Source organism: Atractosteus spatula, chromosome 18, assembly GCF_055471065.1.
Source record: "Atractosteus spatula isolate fAtrSpa1 chromosome 18, fAtrSpa1.hap1, whole genome shotgun sequence".
Taxonomy (NCBI): Eukaryota; Metazoa; Chordata; class Actinopteri; order Semionotiformes; family Lepisosteidae; genus Atractosteus; species Atractosteus spatula.
This window is the reverse complement of record NC_142723.1, coordinates 2281930-2304615: the sequence shown is the minus strand read 5'-3', so window position 1 is coordinate 2304615 and position 22686 is coordinate 2281930. Positions and strand designations below refer to the sequence as shown.

At 47.9% G+C, this 22686-nt stretch overlaps 2 protein-coding genes across 5 annotated transcripts; one reads left to right on the top strand and one right to left on the bottom strand.

Annotated features, from left to right (window-relative positions):
- Positions 1–431: 431 nt before the first annotated feature.
- Positions 432–15774, bottom strand: gspt1 (G1 to S phase transition 1). Of its 4 annotated transcripts, none has more exons than XM_088936426.1 (14): positions 15299–15769; positions 11132–11173; positions 7691–7927; positions 7176–7209; positions 6828–6905; positions 6062–6242; positions 5555–5709; positions 5228–5368; positions 4825–4918; positions 3310–3390; positions 2808–2981; positions 2118–2207; positions 1469–1637; positions 432–1043 (listed from the first exon to the last, which is right to left on the bottom strand). In XM_088936426.1, the coding sequence occupies exons 1-14, from the start codon at positions 15489–15491 to the stop codon at positions 991–993; spliced, it is 1722 nt and encodes a 573-aa protein (XP_088792552.1). In that variant the 5' UTR covers positions 15492–15769; the 3' UTR covers positions 432–990. The 4 variants fall into 4 exon arrangements, with proteins under 4 accessions (XP_088792552.1, XP_088792551.1, XP_088792554.1 ...); XM_088936425.1 differs by having other exon boundaries at positions 7691–7930; positions 15299–15757; XM_088936428.1 differs by lacking the exon at positions 11132–11173 and having other exon boundaries at positions 15299–15774.
- A 4273-nt stretch (positions 15775–20047) lies between these two features.
- tnfrsf17 (TNF receptor superfamily member 17) lies at positions 20048–22120 on the top strand. Its single transcript, XM_088937039.1, has 3 exons — positions 20048–20338; positions 21250–21372; positions 21814–22120. Exons 1-3 carry the CDS (start codon positions 20077–20079, stop codon positions 22077–22079), a joined length of 651 nt encoding a protein of 216 aa, XP_088793165.1. The 5' UTR covers positions 20048–20076; the 3' UTR covers positions 22080–22120.
- The last annotated feature ends 566 nt before the right edge of the window (positions 22121–22686 follow it).

Sequence of the window (22686 nt, the reverse complement as noted above, 5' to 3'; positions counted from 1 at the left end):
CACTGCCAGCATGTAAACAGAATAATACTGGCACAGAGGTATTTTAAAAAATAAAACCGACTACTTACTGAAACTCTTAGCTTACGTGTACTTTGTAGTGCACAATTCACATAAAAAGATGCCACTACTCATCCCCTTAAACACTTCAAAAACACCGAATGCCAATAATGTATGCAACAATAATTTGAGTCTTTTTTTAAAGAACACTCAACTTGGACTCCTCACAGCTGTGCTCCCAAGACAAGACAGTGGCCACCAAGGTCTGAAGGGAGACCCTTCTCTCCTGTCTGCACTGGTGTGGGCTGGGGTAGTTACAAACGGGGTTCGCTGCCCTCAGAGAGCTGGGGGAGAAAGAGGAAGCTGTCCGGAGTCCGCCGGGTTCCAGTGTGGAGAAGAGTTCAACACAGAAAACGAAGCACGCAACAGAAATGTTTTTTTTTAAACTTAATATTTTATTGTCACTGTAGTCGCTTTAATAACATGTGATCACGCTCGCACATGCTGTACGAACTCCTTGTGTAGAGAAACCCATCTTGATATAAGCAAAGGGAGACATGTACAACCAGGATATGAACATTATTTTGGTTTCGAAGTGTTGTAAATTTGTTTTTTTTTTCCTTTCTAATCCAAGCAGCTCAGTCCACACCTGTTCTGGCAGCTGCTGCCACTTTCTCTCTGAAGGAAGTCAAAAAAGTTGGAAGAGAAATTCTTATCTTTCTTTTATTAAGTTTCATTCAATGACAATCTTAAAACAGGGAAGGGGGGGACTAACAAATGGCATAGCTGAGCTCTCAATATGAGAAAGCTGACATATGTGGACTCTTATTTTTTTAAAAAACTGATTTATCTTTCACTTTCAGAGACGTTTCGTGTTGTGAACTCGTCTGCGGCGGGCAGGAGGGGCAGAGGAGAAGAAGGTGGTGAGAAGCAGGCTGCTGCCGAGTCCACTTCCATCACAGTCAACTACGCCAGGCAACCACAGCGCCCCCTCTAGTCCTTCTCTGGTACCAGCTTCAAAACCTTGCCGATGGCGATGGTCTTGCCTACAAAAAACATAAGAGAATTCCTTTCACTGATACAGGCAAATCAGACACCCACCTCCTCGATCACGTGGGATTGCAAACAGATTTAAATATATACTTTTTAAAACATGCTGCTCTAACATCCTCACACAGACATTACCCCTCACGTGTTCCGACACAATGTGCTCCCCTTTAAGTGCGTTTAACCTTCCTAAACCTTCCTTATTCGTGCTGTCCAACACCAATCACGAAGCGGAAATACAAATCCAGCCTCATCTGCAGCGGTCATGTGTCTGCTGTAATTACGTGTGATGCAGTTCAGCTGCACTGACGCCCTTATTCTCAGTCCTTCAAGACAAGGGTGAGATGGCGTGGGAAGTGAATTCAAGGTCTATTCTGTAACAGGGCTGTAGCTGTCCCGTGCTTTAAGCCACAGTTAACTCCACCTTCATCCCGTAAGGTGAAGCGTCCCATCTGAGGGAAATCTTTGAAGGTCTCAAGGCAGATGGTGCCCGCGGTCCGCAGGCGGGCGATGCACACTTGGTCTTGTTTCACGAAACGAGGTCGCGTCTTGCTTTTCTCGCCAGACTTCTTGTCTACCAGGCAGATTAAGGCCTGCATGAGAAGGAGGAAAATCATTTCAGGTCCACTTACAGCAGTGTGATTTTCTGCAGTCAGCCAATAATGATACAATTAAGTGTGTATTGCTACAAACAAGTCGATCAATGAACAGAACCTAACTTTAGAGCCTTTTTTTTTTAAACGTCCGTTACGAAGTTTGCATACATAACTGGAGGTTAAGGAGGTCTGAAATTACTCCCACCTATTAAGACAGTTTCCCATTAGAAACCAAAATAGCACAGGTTAAAATCCACATATACAGTAACTGTAATAAGATCTGAACTCTTTGTCTAAGCCTACAAGCATTCCTGGAAGCGCAGCGTGTAAAAACACAGGATGCATGGCAGGCCCTGCTGCTTCACTGCTTTGAGACTATGCGACACTGCTTCTTCATATCGGGTCTTGTTTGACCAGCAATGGCTACTTAAAACACTGTCAGACGTTTGGAAGTGGTGTGGAAAATCATGCACTTACTGTAATTTGGACTTCTTCAATGCAGGTGTGGATGTGCAGGACTGCGTTGTAACCAGGGCAGATGATGGATTTGTGTTCGATGATGACAATCTGTGAAGGCAAGCCAAGAGCAGAAATAAGACAGAAGCGTGACTAGTTTCTCTTTCTACGAAGAAACACAGCTTTCCTCACTTCGACATCGTGTGAAGCCAGGCTAAGGTAAGGTCTTGCGTCATCTGATCCTCAGGTATGTGGCTAAAAGTAAAATGAAGCCTTTTTCTAACACCTTCTGTTGGAGGTCAGGAGGATGCCGAAGGCCTGTGTTTGCTGATATGTTGACAAGTGTTAAACTGTCTTGGAGCAGAGAGTGCGCACCCATGGAGTCTATGGTTATCACTTACTTTTTTACTGGACAGCACCTCCATAATCTCTGGGCGGGTGTTGCCTCTCCCCCTAATGTATGAACGTGAACTCACCCGCTATTCTAGCAATGTGAGGTGAGGTTAACAGCTGACTCTAGGCGTGTGTTGGTGATGGGAAGGGGCCTCTGTTTAAAATGAAGGGCTGCTTCACTCTGTGTCTGGTGCATGCTCACAGACCTTTCTTTGATTCCCCCCGAGATCGTCATTCCTGGGGGAGGGGCCGCGGACTGACTTGAGAGACACAAGGGCCTGTGGGGGGGTGATGATGGGGGGGGGGGCGGACCCTGACCTGAGCGTCGAAAGTGCGCCCGGAGTGGCAGAGGTTCTCGGCGTTACAAAGGATGAAGCCGGGCAGGATCTCCTCCTCCTCGATGCCCTTCAGCCTCAGCTTCAGGTTCTCTCCGGGCCCGGCGAACTCCGTCTCCACATCGTCCGAGAGCAGGCTGAGGACCTCCACGGTGTGCTGGGGACAGACGTGCATCTCTTCAGTCCGTCGCCGAGGAGCTTAGCCACATCTCACACGGCTCTAGGTCAACGGCACGGCGCTGCACTGTACGGGCCCCCACAGCTGGCTCCTGCTGCTTTGTTGGGCTTAAGTGTTGAGTGCAAGCAGAAGCCCTCTGCTATAACCATTACTATCTCTGAACTCGCTTTTAGGAAGAGGGGACACAGAAGACTGATGCAGTCTATAAAAAAAAACCCATCTGGGCTCTCGGGAAATGCAGCATTTGAAACTGCTGTTCAGACAGAACCCGGGATAGAGGTCAGTGCTGCAATACATGCAAACCCACCTTGTTTGGCATCATCACAAGCTGCTGTGCTTTGCAGATAGACCCCGACTCCAGCTTGCCCAGGATCACAGTGCCCATATCCTGTGAAGGACACTCACAATCAGTGAACTGAACAGCCAACATCATGACATTTAACATGACAAAACCTGAATAATTCACTACCCTGGAAGAACAAACTGCACAGGAACATCCAACATCCTGAAGTCCGCATTACCTGTTAGGGGAGCATGTAAACCTGTAATACTTAGTTAAGATCTGTAGCTGAAGCAAAATAACGACACTTGAAGCTGTTCACGTATTCAGAGCGTTGTTTTTTACTTTGACAGAAACTGGGATCAGCCTATTCAGTATGCAAACCAATGGCTGTAATAAAATAAAGGGCACAAACCAGTGAAGTTGAGCAGTTAATGTCTCCACTACAAGGTCACTGCAAAGACTTTCACTATGTTGCAGTAAGAGAAGTCTGTACAGACCACATACGCAAGCCTGTATCAGCTATTTACTAGTAATGTATGTCCTATTTTTGCGTTTCAGACTCAAATGCATTCTGAATACCACTTTTGAAAAATTTCCAATTTACCACAAAATATAAAGAGAAACTCCTTGAAAACTCTTGAATTTTAAGCGCTATTCTTTTGGTCAATATCATCAAGCATCTTAAAAGCAACAGGTAAGCCGAGCCGAGCTGCCCTGCAGTAGTTTGTTTTTCTGCCGTGTAAGATACACTAAAAGACAAGAATGAAAAATTCCCTGCAGGTGATCACTCCAAAGACCCCCCCCCCAGCCTAACTCCATGCTCCTGTTTCATACCTCTCTCAGCTCTCGGCTTCCCCTCCTCCGGAGTTAAACCTGCTGACTTCCTTTGTGCTCTTGACAGATTTACTTGCAGCTTCCTGAGCAGTATAACCAGGCTTCAGCTAACCCGACCCTAATCACATTACTTCAAATTAATATAAACTCCAGAGGAAACCCATTTTCTTTTATATCATATAATTAGAGCTAAAACAACATTTTACATTTTTTAAGTAGAATAGGAAACGGGAGGGGAAAAAAAAGCTCTATCCTTCATCCAGTGGAGTCTGTACTTTACTGCTCATGCCAAAACACACCCACGCAAGGGCAAGCCGTCACCAGCAAAGCTCAAGGATCCCGACTTGCTCAAGAAGCTGTGCTGAAGCCGTCGTCGAACACGCAGACGAAAATGAGCTCAACCACCGTTGCCCCTCCATGCACAGAGCTCTCAGAACTACCAGTGCTGACCACTCATTCTCATTCCAAAAACAAATAAAACAACAACATTTAAACAGGTTGCCAGACTACAGACTAGCACTTTTCCCACTCCTGGAAACGAGTCGCCGTTAAGCAGACTACAGGAGTCTAGTTCAGAGCACTCGGCATTTTGTAACGGGGCACGAAGAACAGACCAGTGTTAAGGCCAGCCCTCTCTCCCCCGCCACCACCATCCTCACACCAGTACCCCTCCAGCCCGTGCCCCCCAGCCCAGGCGCCCCTCACCTTGTACTTGTCGACAATCGGTAATCTGACTGGCCCGTCACTGGATCTGTTGAAGTTTGGCAGACTGTCCAGGTGCGCAATGAACGGTAACCCTCTGGGAAGATGGGAGGAAAGAGTACCGAACTGTGAAGGTCTCGCTGTTCACAAACTTACAAATACCAGCAGCAGATAAAAAAAAAACTCATGCAAATGACTCATTATTTATGGAGTAAAAAGACGTGACCATGAAGCTTCAACGTGGGCGGCCAGCGCCAAGTCCTGAACAACATTTCACATTCCAATTTCTATTACTTTATTATAAGCCCACAAAAACCCGTATGGAACTACTAATGCCGTGTTTAAAAGCACAGGACTGCACCTGAGGATATCGTTAAATGAAGTTCAGTGACCAGGCTGCACTTACGTGTACCAGGAGCACAGGTCCGCAGGTTCCTTGAGGTTGGCCCCTGTGAGTCCAGAGCAGGGCATGAAATGAATATCTTTTTTGGGGTTGAACCCGACCTTCTTCAAAAATGGCACTAGTTTCTCTTTACATTCCTCGTACCTTTGGGAGAGAGGGGAAAAGACGTGCTCACTGACGAAATCCCAGACAGGGGGGAGCACACGGAGACTCCCAAGCCGCGGTGTTTTAAATCGGACTGCCGTCAACGCACGAGGAAGTTCAACGGGACTACATCACCGACCCGACCGCCGGCTGGCCATGCGGTCCACCCTGGGCGCGCTGCCTCACCTCTCCAGGCTCCAGTTCACCGTTGGGTCGTCCATCTTGTTGATGAGGACGATCAGGTGCTTCACTCCTGCCGTCTTGGCCAGCATGGCATGCTCTCGCGTCTGGCCGCCCTTCTCGAACCCCGTCTCAAACTCTCCTTTCCTGGCAGAGATCACCTGCGAGGGAAAGCAAGACGGCAGTTCTTCAGCTGGACACGACCCGTGGTGACGCGAGACCCAAACCTCCACCTCGATTCCAGCAGTTTGCCACAGTGAAAGAAACAGAATTTGTGCCCTCAGCTCAGTTTAAGGTCTGAAGGCCTCCTGAAATTAAGTTTTAACTGGGTTCCCGTGGGAACGTGAAACGGGTTTCGAGTACATGCCCGATGATTGCGGCACAAAAGCGCCAGCTCAGACGACTGTCTTCACCCCAACCCCCAAATAAAACAACACACTGCACTGGCCCAAAACGGCCGGGCATTACCACCGAGGGGGGATGGCGGCTCGGAGCTCGGCTCTCCCCACTCACCAGCACGGCCAAGTCCGCTTGCGATGCCCCGCCGATCATGTTGGGGACAAAGCTTTTGTGGCCTGGGGCGTCCAGGATGGTAAAGTGCTTTTTTTCAGTTTCAAAGTAGGCGCGCCCGACCTCCACGGTTTTGCCCTTGTCCCTCTCCTCCTGGTTCGTGTCCAGAGCCCAGGAAAGATACCTGCACAGGGGCGAAAGTACGTTTATTATCCCCCTTACAAAAAAAATAAAATAATACGGGTTAGAGAAATATTTAATACGTCTGCTTCTCCGGTTCAGCCATGCTTTCAGTTAAAAGCACTATCCTTATTTCTAGTCAAAAGTAAATTTTAACACGCACCTAAGCTCTGTTTAGTGCAACTGCACCGATTCTGTGATTTTCTTTAGTTATTCAGCACTAAGTCCTGAATAACATGTAATTTCGCATTACAATTTCTATTTCCTTATTATAAACCTAAAAGAGCCTGAACAGCACCTCTAAAGCTCACTAACATCTAGTGTTGAGATTTATTACGAGTAAACCCATAAAAACTATATTACTCTGGACCTTCTGCACAAGCAGATCTTATTCTCCATCATTGGTGGAAGATTTCATTTTCCCCCTGTGGTTCTTCCTTACTGAGGAATCAGGGACTCCAGCAAGAAAGGAGAATTTCAGGCTCCCTGAAGGATGCATGTCGGCGGAGTAAAACACTGGCCGGACCAACTTCTTGTGATGATCTACTCAACACCTTATCTCTTTCACCGATAGGATCAATGAGCTCACCAGGTCTCTCTGTTCTTTTCTTTTGCTTCTCTTTCATATTTCTCCAGGGTCCGCTTGTCCACCATCCCCGTTAAATACCTTGGAGAGAGAGAGAGAGGGAGACAGAGCGTCTGACACTTGGTAACTAGAGGGTCCAAGCATGGTAGTGCTGAAGCAAACAAGTAAGCAAAAGCTAACGGACAAACATAAAAAACGTGCATGTTTAGGTGATACTGATTAATACTCTGGGCTGCAGACTAGAACTTCCAATTAAGATGATTCTTTTAACAATACGCGAGTGTCAACATACTGTCTTAACCAACATCAAAGAACAAGAATTCAAACAAAACTCCCGAGTGCGTTACTCACATGATCTGTCCTCCAATTGTGGATTTGCCAGCATCTAAACCAGTCAGAGAGGAGACAGACATAAGACGGGCGAAATCGGTGCCAAGGAGAAAGTCACACCGCTCTGCCAGGCTCTTAAAAACTGGTCATCTCAAGCATGAGTGTGTAAGAACCGTTCAAACATACCGGATCCCTGAAAATTAGCTGTGGTTTAGAAGTAACTGTCCTCTCCGAGACACCTCGCCTCGTCTCATTATGGGCATCAGACCCAGTTTAGTGGCAAAATCCCCACTCCTTCACAGGCATTTGCCGAGCAACTTAAATTTTAAAACGCCGAGCAGTAACAACTAAAAGATCTCCAGCACGGCACGCTCCCAGGAGTCTGTCCCTGGGGCTCACAGACGGACAGGTCCGGTGGTGGGTTTTAAAATCCCAGGCCTGATGGGGAAACTGGCTGCCCTGAACTCCAGAACGGGCCACCCGGGCCCGACCAGAACCAGAACCAGAACCATACCGCCGGCAGGCCTGCAACTCACCGACGTGCCCGATGAAAACCACGTTCACGTGCTCCTTCTTCGGGGCGTCCGGCGGAGCAAGGACGACTTTGGGTGTTGGCACCTCCTCCTCCTCCTCCATCATCATCTCCTGTGGGGGCTCCTCGGCGGGACCCCCGTCCCCCGAGGGGCCGCCTCCCGGCTCCGCTTCACTGGGCTCCCCTTTCTGCTCCCACGACTCCTCCGCGGTCATGTCTGCCTCTCCGTTCTCCACCGGCGCTGCTGGCGGGACGGGAGAAAACACTCAACGGGCGGATCTTGCAGCGGAAGCGGACCATTAATACGAAGTGCACTGGAACTGCAAGGCCCTCCAGCCGGAATGAATTACGCAAACTCCTTCGCATTTCACAAACCATTACAAGCGAATCCCATGGAGTATGAAGTGTGCACAGGTAGGGACAGCAACCTAGAGCCTCAGCTGATCGATTCGGGCTGCTCACCAGCAAGGAAAACTGAGCGGCCCTCAGCTGTCAGAGGTATGCGATGAGGATTTCCTTTCGATAATGGGAGAGCGTGGATGTGTGTGATGGACTGCGAGCTCAAGTGAAGTGTTATTTATTGCACACAAGGTTGAAATCAAAAACTCTCTGAACGGGGGGGGGGGGGGGGGGGGGGACTTAAGTGAGAAGCAAAGATATTACCAGCTGTACCATTTATGATTCAAAGGCCCCGGACACGAAAGTTTAAAATGAACTATTAAAACGACATCTCAGGCAATTTCTCATCAATTCAGCGCAATAAGAGAAGACGAGGTGGCAGCACGCAGCTATAGAGAAATATAGAAGCTGTACTGGGCGCTTGAGTTCTCCTGAGCGACTTGTCAGCTGCAATCACAGGGAGATTCGGGAAACAGTCTGCAAGATTTTTTCTGTCTTGCCTGTGTTCTTCCCGTCAGTGCGTCAGCAATGCCTTGTCAGATTAAGCACTTCACTGATCATGTACAAAACCCCCCTCTATTTGCTAAGGGATTGCCATTTACACACTACTCCACTAACAATGAGGAAGCCCGTGACTGAACTGCACTGAAGGATCTCCAGAGGTCTGCATGGATGAAACAGCATTAAACAGTGATTAGGAAGACATTATTCTATACAAACGAGACTGTTTCACAGTTGCGGCACACAACATCACTAATACCTCTCCGGTAAGAGGAGGCAAAATGAATGCAGTCGATTTTCAGAGAAGCTCAACAAACAGTATTTAAAGAAATTTATACTCGGTTCTCTAAAGTCAATTTGCCTGTAGCATCAAAAATTCAGAACAAGAAATCTGGTACAGATTTTACATAAATCTTCCTCCTAACTGCTGTTAAAATGTTGAACAAATCACATCCAAAAATGGGGAAAAAAGCTGGGAAGTTTAAAACCAGCAACATTAAAACACTTTTTTGCCTGCGCTTGCTGCTCTGCTGGCTGAAGAGCCATGTGTGCTGTGTACACTTGGGGCCCGTTCTCAGTGTTGACAGGGTAGCAGGCCGAGCTCCTAATGAGGTGGAACATCTGCATGCAGCCTCACCTTTGTTTCCACTTACCTGGGCAGGAGCCGCCACACCGCAGGCCTTAATTGGCCCATTTGCTTTCATGTACTTATAGACCGTTAATACATAAACGGTCACCTGTTTACTTCCCAAACACTCTTTCCAGTGCAGGATCTGGTCAGATCTCACCACGACAGCAGAGTACACAGCACTGCGTTCGGGGTCAGTGAACTCCACCCCCCCTTTTCAAAGCAACGACTCCGCTGTATGACCTGACAACACCTCAGCCGTGCGATTTGTTGTGGGTTCGATTCAATGTGGGTTCCAAATCTCTACTCTCAAAATCTATTGATCATAGCTCTTCGAGCTTGCTGCTCGGGGATTTTCAGGGGTCGGCAAACAGTCTGATGAACAGAAGCAGATGAAGACTAAATGATAAGGGAATCTGTAATAGTGAAACTTTCCTGTCTAGAGGGGTTAATGATAACACCCCTGATATCTGCGCGCAGACCTTGCAGAGAGAGTCGGAAAGCAAGCTCTACAATGCATCACTTGCTAAACGAAATCAGAGCTCCAGGGAAATCTGCTTACATTATGGGCTTCTATATTGGATCTTCCCATGCCTTAGAAGCACATCAAATTAAATAAAGGAACAGGACGGGATTGATATGACTCCTGAACAGCTGGTGAGCTACTGCTGTACACAAGCATTTAGCTAGTGTGAGTGGAAAGTGGCGCAGCATTTAATGAAGAGTGGGGTTCATGGCCTGCCTTTTGATGTCCCCTCTCCATCTTGACCGTTTCAGGCAGGCAAGTTTACACTGCTGTGTGCACAGTACTTACTCCAAACCTGTGGACGTCTAAGGAAGCAAAACGAACGCTTCTGGAAGAAGATCCTAGCGTGCCCTTTCATTTTGTATCCCCTAAATAACCGCGATGCATAAAGCTGAAGAGATTGAAAAAGCCAACCGAACCTCAGAGTACGCAGCCAAAAGCACAGCCTGAACAGAAGTAGTAGCATTAAGGTTATACTGAAATACAGACATGTATAATGCATTAGTTAGACTTTCCTCATCACTGCATTCTCATGCTGTTCTTTTAATTTGACGACGTTCTATAAAACACCAAGCGCAGGTGGTGTAATCCCGTTAGTCTTTTCTGAGGCCTAAGTAACTTCAAAAAATAATTTTATAACTGTCAAGGCATCTTTGTGCCTCTACCGTCACGATACGCTTTAGTTAAATTGACTCCAAGCAAAAAGGCACTTTGATATGCAGGCCAAAAGGCCTGATGCAGTGAAGCTCTCACTCCCACAAGGGCCTGTTAGAGCTCCCGGACTTCTTCTCCATGACTAACCTTCAGCTTTGTCCTCCAGCATCCCTTAGTCTCTACAGTAGGAAGTGCCTCCTTACTGTACACTGACCAGAATACATAAACATAAATACACGACTGGTTTTGCCAGCAAACTCTACAGACGCACCTGCTACGTCCTGCCCACTAATGGATTGACACGAGCAGAAACATCCACACCAGATGTGTAAATAATATTTAGCTCTGGATAACAGGGCCCGTTCAGTGGCTGCGCTTGCATAAAGAATGCCGACATGCGGGACCTACGTAGGCCGTCAATAACCCATCCACCTGTTTTTACTTCTCTGCTGCAGCGTACTGTGGATGTTGAGCATGCAGACGGCGGTTTGTTTTCTTTCACCACTGAAATCACGTCTTTAACTGGTACGTGCTCAAACATGAAAATAAAAAATTAGCAGACAGACGCCACCATGCAGTATGAAGCTAGAAGCCAAAATGGCAGAGCTTTTAATGCCTTTCCCACTTAAAATACAGCTCACATCCTTATACGTGTATGATATATGGGCATCAGGTGACAATGACATGAAAAGCCCACCTCTGAGTGGTTCAGTCAAAAATGAGATACAGGTACATACCAACAGAGTCTGAAACTTCCATGCTGGTGACTGTATCAGTACCTAAGGAAAAGAAAGAACAGACTCATGTATACTACATGCCTTGAACCGCACATACTATTTCAATCTGCACACATGCACAGACAAGGAAAACCCTTCAACCATTCTGTTGTTTACGCTGGAGCACAGGAAATGTGTTTACAATAGGAACTGCTTCAGCACCTGTGACTTAACAGGACATGTCAGCTCCCAGCACCAACATAAGGAATGTGCTGCTTCTCTCCAGAGCTGGAATAAAACAATACTTGATCTAAGAGAAGTGCTACACACAAAACTTTAAATGGCAGACTAAGCATATGCCACACATTACAGAACTGTGCCAGTGGTGGAATGAGTAAAACTATAGAAAGAAGAGTTACTTAAGCCTTTCTAAATTCACACAGCCCCATGCGTCAGCTGCAGATCTGTACTAGAACGGTCCTGAACATAAACCACCATGCAACCTGAATTTAGTAAGCTTGGCACACAGAGAGAGAGAGAGAAGCTTGGTTTAGTTAAAACTGGTTGAGATAAAAATGTGGATAAAAACATTCGAGCAAAAAAAAAAAAGGTCATCGGCGTGCTGAACATTAAAGGCAACAAGGGCAAACATTTACTTACAACACTGGAGCCATAAATGATCTTTCCTGCCTAAGCAGCAATATCTAATTTAGTGGTTTTTAACACTCATTAACTGCAGAGATATTCCATGTTCCTCTCAGCGCTCTCTATCAAGCTCAGGGGCTTTGTAGAAAGGGAAGAGTAGGGGCAGCAAAGGGGGCCAGACAGCCCATCCAGCTTGTTTAGTTTTTAGCAGATGACTGAGTAGAGGGTTTAGTCTTTTATTTTAATTCTGCTAGCAGTGCCTGATGTTTCTGCCACATCTGACAAAAACCATTTGAGCAATGTTCATTCCAGCGCTGGCTTTTTGTCGGGTTTCTGAATGTTTCCCCCCCACGACCATCCAAACAGCACTGCAGCTTCCTTCTCCCGTACAGATTAAAACTGCATTCACTGTGGGCGTGGAGCACCTACTGCTTCACCTCATAGCACCAGGATATCAAGACAGCGAACCTGCACACGTGCTATGAAAAGGAAACGTGAATTTCAGATTTCATGTAGACAACTCACTAGCCCGGGACTGCCACTTTTAAGAGACTGAAGAGCACTTCCCTTCCCTGGTGGAAGCAGACAGGATGTCTACCCTGAGCACCCTCGCTCTCCAGTCTTCGTCCATCGGGGCAGGGGGATAAAAGCATAGATAAAGTTTGCACGAGTGTGGCCTGTTGGGCTTTTCCCCAACAAGCTTCAAACAGATAAACCTGATATCAGAAGTTGTGCTAAATCAAAGACCGATATTCGATGTTCGATTAAACTCCAACAGCTCAGAAAGCGAGCTCTGATGTTCCAAAATGCCTCTGCTTCTGTGTTTCTAAGCACCGTCACCTATGACTGGTTAACTCTTCCCAATGGGTTCATTTTCGCCGTCTCTTATAATTAAGCAGTGCCCCTTTAATGCAAAACTATCAGGTCTCTTACTCTACTTGCATTACTTGATTTTCAAATGGATAACAGAACTATGAAACATTTCCTCCACAAAAGGTTTTCTTTAATGAATTTCTGCTGTCGTCTGGCCGTAAGCTCTGTCAGTTAAGGACTGAAAGAGTTCGCTATTGCGTTGCATCAATTTAGTCCTGAATGAGGAATGACTTTAGACACCATGTCAGCTCCAGGATGGAGGGAGCTGAGCTGAAGTAGTGTGTAGAATTCTAGCAGGTGTAAAATGCTGATATGACAGTAATGAAATTTCAAGATGCATGTGTAATAGCTCTGATACTGCCTCACTGTCTAATTGACCAGAACTTTAAAGAACGGAGAACTTATTTTTCACCGTAGCACTGCGCTGGTTGCGATACGCTGCAAAAATGCCATTCCTTTACTTAACCAGACAAGTCAGCGGAGAACAGATTCTCATTCACAGGGGTGACTTGGCCAAGAGGCTCTGACTACAGCTACACAGAAGACAAAGCAGGGACAGAAAGAAAAGAACAATCAATAAAAATGGAAATAACATCACAGGACCCCGCAGTCATAACGAGCGCAGGCGTCAGGCATAAGAGTTTCCATCGGGCCAGAGAGAACACCCTCAGATGTGAAGGGGGACAGATTTCAGCTCAGTCTGCATGTCGTTCAAGTCACTGAAAAACGACCTGAACTAAAATGACCTGTGCCCCCTGTCAGCAGTTACTCTTGGGAGGTATAAACTGGAAGATGGGCCAGATGGGACTTTCTCGCACAAGACATTAACTCTAAAGGCAGGTTTCACTCAGAAGATCTAGTATCAATCTGCCCCCCTGTGTTACAGAATGAAATCTACTTTTTCAGTCTAATTATTTTCTGAAAGAAGCCTCAAAAGCATGCTGGCAGATTGGTCAGTCCTTTTGAAAACTGTGACTCCAAGTGAAGTTACTTGAGGAAATGCTAACCTAATACGCCCAGGCTTAAAGTTGTGCGAATATTTCACTGCAGCTCTAAAAGAAAAAGCACAGTTTTAGTTTTGACCATTCTAGATGAGCATTTCATCAGCCTGACATGATGACCGCTCACCAAGTTCATTCAGAAGTGTTTTATAAGCCAAACATCTGTTTGAACCACTACTCCCAGGACGATCCAATTTGGCCTACTGCTCAATCAAGGGGAAAACCCCGGATCTGTGGAACAAGCCGAGAAAACGGCTTCTCCCCCCCCCCAAGAGCTGGTGCATCACTCACCTGCAGGGTAATACATTCGCAGGGGTTTATGGCAAAACAGCCCCAGAATGCCACAAGGGCGGTACAGGATACCCCCCGAGGCAGAATGGTGGGGCAGCACTCAACAGGGGGTATTACAGGCTTGGTTTGGGGCATTACAGTGTGGGGGGGGGGGTTGCTGTCATGTTTGGCCAGCGGTTCCTATGCAAACAGGCCAGCTTCCTCTGTACGGCGGTCAGTCTCCAAGCCCCTCTTGCGACACCAGTGGGGGAAACGTGATCTCATCCATCACTTCTCCTTAACAAGAGAAAGCACACCAGCCAGGGCGAAACTGAACTCATAAGAAAAAACGGCTTATTTTCAAGACAAAGGCATCACCATAAAATAGGCCGGAAACACAAATTGAATTCTGGGAGTCCGTGTTTCTCTGCGTGTAGAAATTGTGAGTTAGGTGCCAGACTGCCAATTCTTTAACTCAACTCCACACCACCTCTCCAAAACCTGTTGCACTGAATGCAATTCACTCCTTACTGGCTATAATGCATACAACAAGAGAGCACAAGACCAGCTGTGGCCGATGTGCATCTCCACCTCAAACCCTTTAAGCACCCTGATCAACACCGACCCTACCTCACACGTGTAGGACGGGGACAGCGTGGTGAAGTCCAACCTTGCGCGCAACGCGAGTCCCCCCAGACCACCGGGAGTCGGGAGGAAACTCCTCTCGCACAGAAAACGTCCAAACGGGACGTCCTGGGTGTGCGACTCGGTACTGTTCATTTCTGATCCGTTTCAAAGACGGCGTGCTCGTCCACTTCGAAAAATAATCCATCTCACACACACGGGTTCCCTGCTACAGTATGCGGTCCAGCGCCATCGCTACCGGTTTCCCTACAGCTAAACGCCAGATTGTAAGTCGGTAACTCATTAACTTTTCCTAATTGGTACCAATCATCGCACCGCGCACCCCACCTCCCTTTCTATACCCGCCACCTAAATGAAGACGCACAGACGCAAATGCGACCACGATGCGCGCTTGTCACACAACCCAACCCCCCCCCCACCACCACGGTGAAGCCATACCTGCCACAACTAGGGGTGATCGGCTTGTTTCCTGGAGAAAGACATTTCGCGTCACGCCAGCGAAGCCGGCTTTTCACACGCTGCTTGATTTTTTTTTTCCCCCCTTCTCTTCCCCCCCACCACCACCACCACCACACTTGACAAACGAGCCATCGGGCTCCTGCCTGCCGCGCCGGCGTGCGATGCCCCCCCCTCCCTTCCTCCCTCCCTCCCCAGGTGAGGCGGCGCGATCCCGGCTGGCGAGGTTGGGAAACGTGCCGGCCCCGGCCCCGGCCCCCGTCCCCGGCCCCGTGTGCTTGAGCGCCGGCGGGCTCACCGGCGACGTCGGGGCTGTCGGAAGGCCCAGTCTGCAGGAAGGCCGGGACGAACTCGGCGGCGTGGACGTTGGGGACGAACGGCTTGGCGTTCACGTTGAGCCCGGTGAAAGCCGCCCGGAGCTGCTCCTCGGCCGGGGCCTCCACATCGTCCTCCTGTTCCCAGGAATCAGGGGCAGTGTCTCTCGGGTCCATCGCGCCTCCTCAGTCCCGCTGCACCGTCTCTTCTCGCTTACGCAGTTGGTTTTCGATCACTGCCCCCCGCCCAGGCGCGCTGCTTTCCCCCCCCCCGACTAGAAAGTGTTTCTCTAGAAGTTCTCTCTCCTTTGGGTGTGATTCCTCTTTATTTTTCGGGTTGGTCTTCAAAGAAAACGGAGCCGGTTTCTCACGGCGACACCAGAAAAAGAGAGAGAGAGAGAGATCCGACTCAGCACTCAACGCGAGTCCTCGTGTGCGCCGATGACTCTCCCCAACCACAGGGAGCGACATCCGCGGGGCACCCTGGGAGTTGCAGTGCTTTCGCGGACCGGATCTGGGTCTCGATTCAGAGAACGGCGGGTGCATACAACTACAACGCCCGAAATGCATCGGGGTATTGTTACGTAATCACACCGGCAGCATTAGGGCGCAATGGCTTTGGGTGTTGGAGTTTTGTACCGATGTAATCCGGGTAGCGTGATGGATTGAGCAACAGCCGCGAAGGACTACAATTTTCTAGACCATGTAGTTGCAAATTAGTGTCCCATAATCACGTTTTGTTAAAATAAATTAATGCAAGTGTTTTAGCGAATTGTTGCTTTTCAGATGATGATTTAAGCAACTGGGCTCAGGAGTTGCAACGATAAGGTTATACTGTTTGAATTTCAGGAAGTTATTCTAATACCAACAGACCAAAGGAACTGAATTGATTAGTAGTACTTTTTCGTCGAAAAACTAGTTTTATAACAGTATCAAGACCTCGTGATGCAGGTATATTTATATAAATAAGTCTTAGAAAACATAACAACAATCATTTAACGGAAGCGGTAAAGACAGTGTTTGTTTCGGATTTTCTAAAACGGGTTTTAAACGGAACCAATGTTCCGTTTCACTGCTACGATTGATCTCATGAAAGTAGGCTGTACTTTACGAACAGTCTGTCTGTAATGTCAGGGGAAGGCTCCCTGTTACAATATAAGACTGATAAACAGAAGTGTGTGTCTCTTCTTATCTCCCTTGGCTGGTCTGAGTGATTGCTGTCCGGGTAGGCCCAGGCTGGAGGCGTGTGTAATCTAGCAGAGCTGTCAAAGTCCACGTGGTCTTCATTTCTCTCACAGCAGTCGGTTTCGAAACGTCTCAGACGTTCCCACACTGGTATCACCTGTGCTATACGAGCGCTGTGCCAATAATACACCCGGTCATTCTGATTGCCAAACTAAACATCCTGTCCAGGTTTTATTTATGTTTTTTCCTTCCTGAAACCGATGGGTCATCAGTCCTTTTTAGTCTTCATTTTAAGATGTGTTCCCTCCCTGTGTTTCCAGGGCAGACGAGTGTTTGGCAGCCTTTAGTGGAAAGAACATTATTATAAAAAAAAAATACATGCTTAGTTTGTTTGCTCGTGCAGTACTTAACTCTTACCCCTCGTATTTCCCCTGTTCTGAGATGTTAATGCAGGAGTGACGACAGAATGAGAGAGAAAGAACGCAGAGGTCGGGCTGATGTGTCCCCCAGGTCATGCCTCTACAGCTGCAGATGAGCACCCCTCACTCCTGGGGGGCAGAGTCTTCTGATAGCTGATCCAGGTGAGCTCTCAACTACATAGTTGGTCTAATGATCAAATTAACTGCATAACCGTAACACAGTGCTTCTGAACAGGCTCTGAGAAAGATAGTTTTATAGTGAAGGGAATATTTTGAGTAATCAGCTGTGAAAGACCCAAAATAATTTCCTAACCGATTTAAGGCTCCAAACAAAGGGCGCTCGCTTTAAAGAGTGAAAATAATTCCGCGCTGACTATCTGTGTTTCATGGAAAACAGTAAAATCTACAAGAATCCAGTGGTTTGATGAAATGCTGTGAAACTGGGGAGGGAAAGCTCTTCATGCTCTTATCTCGACACAGAGTATGGAGGGATACAAACTCGGCAGGACTGTCTGCCTCTCTCTCACACTGCTTCACACTGAGAACAGTTGCCCCCCCTGCATGATGAAAGCTCTGAGTGTGCAGACTGGGCTGCCACACGGCGCTGTAGAGGCTGGTTCCCTTAGGGTCCATCAGGAAACAGCTTGACGTGAGAAGTAATTGATGTGAGAGCTGCTGCATGGGGCAAATAAAACTAGGAATAAATACCACTAACGGCATTTAACAATTAAGAGCATTTATATTGCACTTTCTTACCCCGGGGATCCCAAAGCACTATACCGAAATCACTCTGGGAGACACACAGGGGTCGTTCTGCACCAGCAGCCCCGCCTGGGAGACACACAGGTCATTCTGCACCTGCAGCCCCACCTGGGAGACACACAGGGGTCGTTCTGCACCAGCAGCCCCACCTGGGAGACACACAGGTCATTCTGCACCAGCAGCCCCACCTGGGAGACACACAGCGGTCATTCTGCACCTGCAGCCCCACCTGGGAGACACACAGCGGTCATTCTGCACCTGCAGCCCCACCTGGGAGACACACAGCGGTCATTCTGTACCAGCAGCCCCACCTGGGAGACACACAGCGGTCATTCTGCACCTGCAGCCCCACCTGGGAGACACACAGCGGTCATTCTGCACCAGCAGCCCCACCTGGGAGACACACAGCGGTCATTCTGCACCAGCAGCCCCACCTGGGAGACACACAACGGTCATTCTGCACCAGCAGCCTCACTGCACAGGTCAGGGAGAGGAAAGACAAACTCCATTACCTGTTGAATTAAGGGGAAAGTTTTTGGAAGCACGATTAGGCCAGCCCAGAGTGGAATTTAACAGTTTAATCAGGACAGTAGGGGTTAACAGATCTACGCTTATGAACAACATCATGTGATCTTCAATTACCAGGCGGTCAGGACTTTCACATCTCAGCTGGACGACACAGTGTCTCCTACAGCAAGATGCTGGGGAGCTGGTTAAGAAATTCAGGTCAAGAGAAAGGGGCGCCACCTACTGGTCCATCAACAAGACAGCTGCCACCTGGTTTTCAGTGGCAGGCTCCCTTCCCAGTACAGACCAGACCCAGCCTGCTGGGCTTCTGATATCAGGCAAGATCAACAGGGCTAGGAGACTAGAACATGTTTTGCATATGTGCTTTTTTTTAAATAGATATTTTACTTTGATGGTTCTATTGGTACAACAGAAATGAAAAGGTTTTACAATTAACAGAAGAAAAGGTAATCCCCGTATTCTGGAGAACGCGGTAACCACCGGCGAAGCAATCCTGGAAGGGGTCCGTCTTCCAGGAACAACCAGGGAGCTCACAGGGCTTCACAAACAGAGCCCCAGAGCAGACGGGAGCCGAGTGCCGGAAAGGAAGACACGGACAGCGGGGTGCGTCTGTCACCCCCGCCAGCCATCAAGATCGCCCCCTCTTCATTTTCTTCTCCCGTGCTGCCACCGGGAATTGACTTCTGCTTTGCAAGGGGCTCCCCAGTGCACAGCGCCGGCTCCTGGGTGCTGTATCCCCGTCCCTGAAGCTCCGTTTTCGCTGTGCTTGAAGGCACTTCGCCTGTCTGCTACTCTGGTATTGCGCAGAGAGCTTCTTCTGTTGAAAAGAATCACAGTTCTAGCAGATGGGGCAGTGGGGTTGAGATACGGCTCTGTGTGCGGAACACATTTTCAATCAGAATGAAAAGCGTTCAACGGGACCGGTTTTCTAGCAGCAAACTGTCTTAGGCTTTTTGAGCCAGCGGAGACTGTACGGAACAGGTGTGCTGAGCAAAAGTGATGGACTAGTTTCTGGAATTCATTTCGGAGCACATTCTTCTTTTGTAAGGGTATCTCTCGCTACACGTTTGACGTCGAACACCGAAACAGTTTTGTGTGCTTGTTTCGGTGGGAAGGAAACATTTTACATCACCCATTTTACAAGACTCGCTTAAAACCCAAAGGCAAAACACGAAACGCAGACAAGAGGTTCTTAGATGAGGAGTGTACAGTACGCTCACCCTGGATTCAGCAGGCGTAGTGTTGATAATAAACAGAAATAATTTTATATGATAGAATAATTAAATGAAGTAACTCAAGTTAAGCTATTTAGAACCAGTCCTGGTCAGATCACAAACGCAAATACAGTAAAAATGCCGCCACGGATTTATTAGGAAAAGCACACCATCCATTCTCTTAAAAAGCTACGGAACAGGTTATTCCGTCCGTTGTAATATTCGGTGTGCATCTGGTTTACCTCTTGTGACAAAAATATTTCTGGAAACTTCTGCGTTTGAGTCGGCAAGTTCCATGTTCTCATGTCCACCCACACCTCCTGAGAGACCTTACCTTTTCCCGACATAATGCGCATGTAACGCTGACAAAAGGGCACTTCAAAAACGCCACCAGTAACCAAACGCGTCGCGCCGAGAGCAGTGAGTCCAGCAGGTACTGTACGTGCGTGCCTTTGCGGGAGAGCGCGCTGCGCGTTTCCGCGGCGCCTCTGGGTTATTCCGGGCTGCGGACGAAACTAGTGTCGAGTTTACATAAGCTGTGGGGACCCCGAGAGAGACGTGGGACAGAGCTGAGTGCTGCGGCAGCTTCTCGCTGGTTAGGCTATTCCTTCGGCGCTGGGCTGGGGGCTGTCCCTACGCGAACCGGTTATTTACATGCCAGGAAGCCCCGAGCGCTTTATAAAGCCGGGCTCCAGCTCTCCCGCAGAGCAAGTAGAGACACGATCGACCGCTCCGCCTCCGTCTGTAGCATTACCACCACCGTCTTCACCACCAGCAGCAGCACCGTTATTAAACATGGACAAACACAAATGCTCCCCGAACGACTATTACGATAAGCTGATGGAGACCTGTAAACCGTGCTATCTACGCTGCTCTAAGGCGCCCCCCTCTGTCTGTCTGACGTATTGCAAACAATGTAAGTGAGCCACGTTTTAAATGCAGTAATTTCGTATTAATGAAATACTTTATTCATAATCCAGTGTTTGCGTCAGATGTTACGATATAATTCAGATAATTTTATTATGCACCACGGTTAATCCTGAAAGAAGTTATGGGGTATTTCCTTGTTTTATATTAAAAATGTTGCTTTTGGAGTTTAAACTGCACGTACTTATACAGTACGTCCTCACACCTGAAGAAGGCTCCACGGCCGAAACGTTGTGTTCTCTTTCTTCTTTTTTTCAGCATGGAATAAACCTATTACTTGTTCCTTATACAGTATATGTGCTTTATCCTTCATGCTTTGGTCTTTCGTGTTTGTTTTAGATTATATGTTAGGCTAAAAAGATACTAGGCTTAGATACATTTTAAATATAATATTCATAGTCATGAGGCATTTCTTCATCTTTACCTTATTAGCAATTTTTTTAAACAACATAAAATATGAAGTGAATAAGTAACATAAAAATCGTGGTAACCAATATCGTCCCTGTAGATACCGTTTACAGAGAATGTGCGTGAAACCTCTGCAACGTGTTGCGTTCGTGGGTGGGCTTGTGCCTGGAAAGATGGAAAAACGATTAAAAAAATGAAGTTGCAATAAAAGATTTTTTTTAAAAAAAAAGCCCGCGTTGTGCTGCTTTCACCTGCGGAACATGTAGCACGGACATGTGCTACTGTCCGTGCTGCTCTCGGCGCCCTCACGGGCATCCTGCCCTGCGGGAAGAGCCGGCCCCCGGGGGGCAGATCACGGGTTGCAGGGCGGGGAGGGGGCCGCGGGTCAGAAAACGGGTTTGAGGTCGTTTGCGCCTGTGGGCGCTCTGGCGCTCGTCGCTTCAGCCAACGGAGCTCAACTGTTGCCTGTTCTGCGCCCCCCCCCCCCCGCAGCTGTAGAAACGGTGTGGATCATCCTGGGCGCCTTCCTGCTTTTAGGAGCGGTGGGCGTCATCCTGACGGTGTCCCTTCAGAAGCTGTGGAAAAGGAGATCCAGCCGTTACCCCCAGAACACAGGTAAGCCCCCAGGAGTGTGTAGTTGACGGGCAATCACTGAACACGAGTCTCAGGGGTGAGTCCCAGGTGCTCTGGTGAAAACGCTTCAGTAATCTTCAATCTGTATATACCTACGCGCATTCTGCGCATATTTTATTGTTTTACAGTGACGGTGAGCCTATTTTGCACACAACTAACTCTATGTATTTTATTTTGCATTGCTGTACTTATTTTATTTGAATTTGTAGTCTATTCTGATGTCTGTTTTTGCTCGTCTTGGGCTGGGCTGTAACACCTCAATTTCCCTTCGGGATCAATGAAGTCTTATCTATCTAATTCCCAACATAGAGGTTGCTCGTTTTATTGAGAGCAAAATACATATTTTTTTTTCCACCCAAGATCGTCGAGCGTAGGTGTGTCCTCCCCCCCCCCCCCACTCACCCTCCTGGTGTTTCTCCACAGGGGGTGACCACGAGAAAACCGCGGACCCCGGCCGAGCGGACAGCGCCAGAGAGACCGGACTTCCCGACGGGCTTGTCCCGACACGGGGCGACACCGACCAGCGCGGGACCACCGCTGACCTCCAGCACATCTCCGCTCTGCCCCTCCCGGCGACGGAGGAAGGCACTACCCTTCTGGTGACCGCAAAGACTACCCAGCTCAGCAGCTACCCGTGGGACGGCCCAAGAGACATCGTGGGGTTGAGGAGGTCTGTCTTCACAGCCTGAGGGACAGAGGGACAGCTAAGTGACCCTCAGCCGAGCTGCTCCGCCCCTCCCCGCTGTATTGGAAAGCCCGAGCCCTCTCATCAAAGCGAGAAAAGACATAGATGACCAGAAAACTGCACCAAAGAGCATTTTTTTTACCACAAACTGAAACGTTTGAATGTTTAAATGTTATCATTTTGACTTTTTCTTTGACTTTTTTTTCCTACTAAGAAATGCTGTTAGTCAAAAAGTATTCGATTTGCAAGCCTCGGGGTGCGTCAGTCTTGAACTGTACGTTGTACCTGTGTGTGCTATTTGTTTCTTCAGCTATTTTAGTGGAATGTAATGGAAAATTGCTGTATATTACAAGAGGGTTTTTATCTCGACGGTGTATTATTTATTGATTATGCTTTTAAGTGTAATTTTCTACCTTTAATGAAATGTGTAGATCCCCTTGGGTTATCAACTGCTGCTTTTAATGCTGCATTCTGTGTATTATCACTACTGTATTACGTATATAAAACACGCAGAGCAAGTTTTCATCCAAACCGAGCGGCGCAGCTGGGGTGAAATAACCCTCATCACGTGGTATTGTTCCGCTCCCCCTCCGTGTGATCTTTAACCCTGT